Source organism: Triticum aestivum, chromosome 6A (assembly GCF_018294505.1).
Source record: "Triticum aestivum cultivar Chinese Spring chromosome 6A, IWGSC CS RefSeq v2.1, whole genome shotgun sequence".
In the NCBI taxonomy this organism is placed as follows: Eukaryota; Viridiplantae; Streptophyta; class Magnoliopsida; order Poales; family Poaceae; genus Triticum; species Triticum aestivum.
Genome location: NC_057809.1, coordinates 590,451,866 through 590,459,020, shown reverse-complemented (window position 1 = coordinate 590,459,020; position 7,155 = coordinate 590,451,866). Strand labels below are relative to the sequence as shown.

The following is a 7,155-nucleotide window of genomic DNA, read 5'->3' as shown; positions in this document are numbered from 1 at the left end:
TGATTGGCAATAGGGAGGTGAGGGGCTCATCCCTACTTAAAATCAGAGGAGAGAGAAAATTACGTTGAAAGGTTAAGTAAACCTTTGTAGGTTTTTGTAGCTCTAGCATTACTGACCGGCCAACCACCCAACGCCACGTACCCACCACCCATCAAGGGAACTCGTAATGCTGTGTGCACTCGTCCTACTAGTAAGACAAGGGTTAGTGTGTCACTGCAGCACACAGACACAGTGACTTTTATTTCGCTTGTCCCACGCGGAAAGCTCGTAAAAACTTTCCACTGGTAAATCCCATCTGCAGCCGGGCCGCTTTTGCTCTGTTCCATAGCGCATGGAGCATGCAAGAAGCACTCATCAACAGTGAGGAATCGCCCGGCGCCGTGGAAAGCGACCGAGAGCCCGCAGTGCACCAGTGCAGCGCGCAGTGGTAGCTGGAGCAGTTGAGCTGGAGTGTGCAAGCCACCGCATTAATGCCCTCCCGTGGTCAATCTCTAGCCAGCCCACCGTGCCCCGTCTCAACTCAAGCGGCGTACGTACGTAGGCCAGCCGAGCCATACCCAAGGTCGTCGACGGGACGGAGGGGTATTAATGGCGGCGTAGGCGCCCCTCAGCTACCGCCCGCAGCGCAGCAGCGTAGCTCACCCTCACCTCACCTCACCTGCCCTCCGTCCTCTCCCCCTGCCCACGCCATGAACGCTCACACCGAGCTGCTGCTGCTGAGCTCCCGGGCTTAAATGCTCCGCAGAGCCGCCCATGCCCGCCCGCCCGTCGCTCTCGCCCGATCCGATGCCGCATTATTGCATCTGCATGCGCGCCACCACCCCCACCAGCCACCTCTCTCAGAGCTGAGCTCGCGCGACTCTGGTCGACGATAAATACCACTGCGCCCCGCGGCCGCGGCCAGCTTGTTGTGCTGTGCGCGCTCCGTCCGGTGGTACTACCACGACATTCCGACAAGAGGTGTCCTCGTGTCAATGGCGACCCGGTGTGGAGGGGCGGGCGGCGGCGGCGTTGTGGGCGCCGTGGCGAGCGTCCTGGTGCTGTGGCTGGCGGCTGGAGGCGCGGCCGGCCTGGTCGCCACCGACCCTGGCGCGGAGGAGCGGGCGCGGGACCGGGTGGAGGCGCTGCCGGGGCAGCCGGCGGTGGCCTTCGCTCAGTACTCCGGGTACGTGACGGTGAGCGAGCGCCACGGCCGCGCGCTCTTCTACTGGCTCACCGAAGCCGCCGGCGGCGACCCGGCCAGGAAGCCCCTCGTCCTCTGGCTCAACGGCGGTAAGGAAAGCAAGCACCGTGCAGTCCTTAATTTCTTCGTATGCTTGTCTGGAAATCACACTCTGTGCTTGTTTAGATTAGTTAATTCTTTCTTCACTCACTCTCACGGTCGGTTCAGACTTCAGAGTCTCACTGATGGTGTTGACCGAAACCGTTCCTGCGGTCTCCCGATCATGATGAGCCTCCTACGCTTACTTTCGCCACCTTTTGGAGTTTTTAAAAGGATGAAACTTTCCGGGGCTTTGGACACGAACTTCAAAGTTGTTCAAACTCGTTGCCAACGCGCCTGGGTAGCCACAGTAACCAAAGGAAAGCCCCATGATTCTCCTCTGTCCCTCAAACAAACAATATTACTACTCCAAGTCCAACCATAATGCACACTTGCACACACACACACACACACACACACACACACACACACACACACACACACACACACACACACAGATGAATGTAACCAAGATCCAACGGCCACGAGTGTACGAACTGAAACTTGACATAATTCCAGGCTAGCTTGGCCCATTCCTTCCTTGGTGAAGGACAACGTACTGGTGATTTTTTTCGTTTTGGGAGTTTGGGGCGGCTGTATATCCGTATGATGGGGATGGCACGGAGGGAGTACGTGGTAGTGAATGCGCGCGCAGGCGGGAGTAAATGTGCGAGCGAGGACATGACGGATGCCTGAAACACGAGCATGGATCGCAGCTGCAGAGTGCCAGCTTGGCCTTGCCCGTGCAACATGCATGACAAGTTCTATCGTACGTTTTTCGCAAAAAAAAAAAGGTTCTACCGTACGTTTTGCTTAGCTTTTTTGACATGAAACTTCATGGGGGGGGGGGGGGGGGGGGGGGGAGAGAGAAGAAACATAATCCAGGCAGACTGACAATGGCTGTAATTAAACTCCATTCTTGGAGGTTTTCGCCGTAGAGAATGAAGCAATAAATAAGCCCACCTTGGTCGATAGATAGTACTAGGTTACTGTCATCTCTGAATGTGGTCTTGAGTATCTAGGTCACATGACATGCACGTTCAGTTACTAGTCATAGACAACAAGTCTTTCATAAGTATAAGTACCCACTCTCTGCACATGTTAGCGCAGAGAATTGTCTTATGCACCTGGACGCAAGGAGATGGTGTTTAGCCTCTCCTAATCACACTGCCACCGCTGTCTGCAAAATCCCAATGGCTCTCCAGACGGCTGCGTGCCTGCATGCATGCCTCTGCCTTGCAAATGTAGCGCCACCCCAAATTCCTATGCACCTGATCCGGCCGTCCTGCGCTGCTGAATGGAGTACCACACTACACTACACCACACCTGCGCGACAGCGCGGCGTCGTCCTCGATGACGCAGTGGCCAGCCCCAGCCGGCCAGCCGTCGCCGACGCAGAGCCGTCCAGAGCTCGATCTGGCGGGAGCCTGATGAATGCATGAACCCCGTCCTTGGAGATCCGGGAAATCTTAGCCACAGGGCTGGCTGCTTCCTCATGTGAGTGTATGTGACCGCTGCGTGCTTGTGCTGCGAGCCAGGGAGGGGGCCAGCCAGGGCCATGGACGAAATGATGAGCTACGTTGTGGTAGGCGTCGTGCTGCCAGCCGGCAGATATGTGTTTGGTTCGTGCGTGCGTGACCACCGCAAAGGAAAAAAAGGCTGCGACGGCGAGCCGCAGGCAGGCCACCACCTTTCCTTGTGATTTTTCGCTGCATGCTAGCAGTAATCTTTTGTTGCTAATGCCACAGGCGATGGGCACTAGCGTGTACCCCCTTGATATTCCCTTTGCTCCATCTCTGGTCATTGTCACTCACGCGCCGGATCGGGCGCGTCCAGGGGCTACACACCAAACCCAAACCCCCGCCCCACACTGCCGCATACCACCAAACATTACAAAGGCACAAGGATGTGCCGTCGTGTGGTCATTGCGCTTGTGCACTGTGTAGTATGCAGTTGGGCCACTGCGATCGATCTGCGTCGGCGCCGGCAGATCTGCGTGTTCATGCTGTGCGCATCTGCCTTGCCTGCATCCATCCGCGTCGCGTGCATGGAGATGGTGACTCTGTGCGCGGTGGCCTTTTCCTTCTTGCACGCAGGCGCATGGCATGGCGTTGGCGCGGAGCGAGACTGCGATGGCGATCGATGATGCGCTGCCGCCGGCCGTGGTTTGTTTTGCTTTGACCTGCGGCTGCCTGCTGCCTCGGGAATTGGGGGCGGGCAGGCAGAAACGGCCGGTGCACGCCTCTGCCGCTGGCTGCGCCCCTTTTTCTTCTCCCTTGCGATTAGGATACGCTTTGCTTGTCTGAAGAAGAAGAAGCATATCTTATCCGTGGTAGATGCAGTTTTTAAATGACAAGTGTTCACCGTAAGCACTACTGCACTAGACCATTACTGGTGTTGAACTGCCAGTGTCACTTTGGCTCGTTCACCCGTCGCCCGTCGGCGCCGATCGATCATGATTGTGGGCTGCTCTGAATCTCTGCCATGCCGTCTGTCTGTCTGGCCCTAGCTTTTGCCTTCATGCTCTGTCAACCACAGTGTGCGTGGCCCTACTTGACGCGCACATTTCACTTGCTGCATCATCATGAGAACCTCCTTTACTTACTTCCATGGCAACGCAAGATGAATCTTCAAATGGGAGTGCAAACCTAGTACTGTATTATTATTGTTTTTTGCACTTCCGCCAGTGGGGTTCTCTGAATAATTTCGCTTCGCAGGCCCTGGGTGCTCCTCCGTGGCTTACGGCGCGTCCGAGGAGATCGGCCCGTTCCGGATCAAGCCCAACGGGACGGGGCTCTACCTCAACAAGTACTCGTGGAACAGAGGTGAGTCACTGGTACCACTCCTGTTGTTATGCCTGCAGATGTGTTCGGCACAGGCTACTCGCTGAACTGACTGAATTTTGTTGACTGAACTAACTGAATTTTGTTGCTGCATGCAGAGGCGAACCTTCTCTTCCTCGAGTCGCCGGCCGGCGTCGGCTTCTCCTACTCCAACACCTCCTCCGATCTCAAGACCTCCGGCGACGAGAGGACCGGTAATCCTCCATCGTATAACAAGTTTGGGTCAGGTAGAATTTCCACTGTTCAAACCTACTAGTGATTTTGATGTGCCTGTGGAATGCTGTGATGCAGCTCAAGACTCGCTGCAGTTCTTGATCAGCTGGATGTCGCGGTTCCCGCAGTACCGGCACCGGGATTTCTACATCGCCGGAGAAAGCTACGCCGGTAAGTTACTTGTGATCTCAGTGGGGTAGCCTTCTTTCCGTAGTTCTCTGGCTTTCAGAGCACCGGGAGGAAAATTCTATGATAACTGCCACACTAGCACTATGATAGGAATAATGACCCACCTGAAAAGTACTTACACTCACTCTTGGGATCAATTCCTTTTATCTCCAGGCCACTACGTGCCCCAGTTGGCGAGGAAGATCGTCGAGTACAACAAGGCTTCGCCCAACCCCTTCATCAACCTAAAGGGAATCCTTGTGAGCACCACACTCACTCAAAAGTACCTACAGCATTCCACCAGTGGTGGATCGATCGCACTGAATCTTCCATTTTTTTGTTGATCGTGATGATGTACCCAGGTGGGGAACGCGGTGACCGACAACTACTACGACAACATCGGCACGGTGACCTACTGGTGGACGCACGCCATGATCTCCGACGGCACCTACAGGGCCATCCTCAAGCTCTGCAACTTCAGCAGCGCCAACGTCTCGAATGCCTGCAACCGCGCCATGAGCTACGCCATGAACCACGAGTTCGGGGACATCGACCAGTACAGCATCTACACGCCCTCCTGCCACGCCACCTCCGATTCGTCGGCGGCATCCGGCAACTCCACTGCACCGCGCAGGCACCGCCGTGCAGTGCTCAGGTTCAAGGACACCCTCATCCGCCGGAGGTCCAACAGCTACGACCCCTGCACGGAGACCTACGCCGAGAAGTACTACAACCGGCTCGACGTGCAGAGGGCCATGCACGCAAACATTACAAGGATCCCCTACAGATGGACCGCCTGCAGGTTCAGCTTCAGACAAACTTTCTTCTCTGTTCTTGTTATGGCTGGGTCATGGAATTGAAGATTAACAAGCAGGGGGTGCTTTGACATTGACAGTGATGTGCTCATCAAGACATGGAACGACTCCGAGTTGTCGATGCTGCCCACGTACAGGATGCTGATCAAGGCTGGGATTAGGATATGGGTGTTCAGGTAAGCTCAAGAGTCTGAAACAGGCAAAGTTTTCCTTCACTGCAGTACAAATTGTTTCAGTGGATGTAACCTATTTTGAATGGTGAATGCAGCGGCGACACGGACTCGGTTGTCCCGGTGACAGCGACGAGGTTTTCACTCAGCCACCTTGGTCTCAAGACTAAGATCCGCTGGTACCCATGGTACTCAGCCGGTCAGGTACTCATGATGCCATTGCTGCTCTTCACTTGCAGTATATACAACAAAGCGGCACTGTAACCACTTTGCATTTGCAGGTAGGAGGGTGGTCTGAGGTGTATGAAGGGCTGACATTTGCGTCGGTGAGAGGCGCGGGGCACGAGGTGCCACTGTTCCAGCCAAGGAGGGCGTTCAGGATGTTCGTATCATTCCTGGCTGGGAAGCCATTGCCCAAATCCTGAAGGCTCATGCCTGCCATGAACATGAACCGATGATGTGCAGCGTGATGCCTAGCGAAAGGTGGTTGAAACTGTGTGAGATGGATGGAGAGAGTGATGTAGAGTGCTTGCAAGTAGTAGAAAATAACTAGTACGTAGTTCATAGGTGACGAGTGATTGATTTGGTCTGGGGAAAAGGATGAGAAGAGAATAAGGGTGATTGTGCCATGGAAACCATGGGCATTTGCAGGAACGAGCAAATAAACTTGAAGGCTCTATTCTTGATGTTGTCTTACTATCAGTTTTCACTATGAAATTTCCACATCAAATAGGAGTATGTTGCATCTTCCATGCCAAACAAAGCAGAGAGGGACAACAAAATAAACACCAAGAACATTTCTCAAATGACCCATAAAGTCGCACTATCAGTAATTTATCTCCCATGGAAATCCATATCGAGCTCGCTAACCGTACAGGAACAACATTGCAAAACAAGGCGACTACTCTAACTGAATCTAAAATAGCATGATCTGCAAAATCCATGAAAGCAAATGCAACATCCTGAGGGGAGTAGAGAAGAATCAGACCTTGAACCCCTCGGCACGGAGGCATTGCCTGTGAGCTTCGATCCATTTGGTGCACGCAGACTCCCCGTACTCGACGATGCACTCATCTCTGAACCTCTTGGTGTCAGGGAAAGCGCAGCATATCTTCTTCTTCGGCTTCGGGTCAGTGGCAGGAGCTGCTGGGCCTTCGTTCACAATCGAGCACACAGGAGCATGCACGGGCGTTGGGGATTCCGTGCTGCCCATTTCAGCAGCAGCAACTCGGGTATGATCTGCAAAACGGGGGGCGGGGAAAAGAGAAAATTCACTTCAGTCTCCGTTGATCATGATATATCTGCACATTCAACGGGAATAACCAAAAATTATGTCGTTCTTTGATTACAATCTACTCGAGTAGTAGTGGATAACAGGACAAGCGGATATTGGAACACCGCAGTGTTCTCTGAACTTACTGACGAACAAAAACAGATAGGTTTTCCCGCAATTTTTTTTTTTGATCATTTCGGTGCAGCAATAGGAATTGCGCGAGATGAAACAGGGATATGAGATAGCCTGATCTCATGTAAGCCAAGGTTCAATTGTGCACCGGCAAGATTAAAAGTCAGATCTTGATGACAACTATGAGAAATCTATGACAGAGCAGTCGGCTACCTGAATTTCTTTTCCTGAAGGCCCAAATCATGGAGAAAATCTTGCTCCACTGCTCGAATGAGCAAGG

At 53.6% G+C, this 7,155-nt stretch overlaps 1 protein-coding gene across 1 annotated transcript; it reads left to right on the top strand.

Annotated features, from left to right (window-relative positions):
* Positions 1-428: 428 nt before the first annotated feature.
* LOC123128757 (serine carboxypeptidase 24) lies at positions 429-6,200 on the top strand. Its single transcript, XM_044548855.1, has 9 exons — positions 429-1,272; positions 3,979-4,086; positions 4,203-4,298; positions 4,396-4,488; positions 4,660-4,745; positions 4,848-5,287; positions 5,381-5,476; positions 5,569-5,674; positions 5,752-6,200. Exons 1-9 carry the CDS (start codon positions 975-977, stop codon positions 5,893-5,895), a joined length of 1,467 nt encoding a protein of 488 aa, XP_044404790.1. The 5' UTR covers positions 429-974; the 3' UTR covers positions 5,896-6,200.
* The last annotated feature ends 955 nt before the right edge of the window (positions 6,201-7,155 follow it).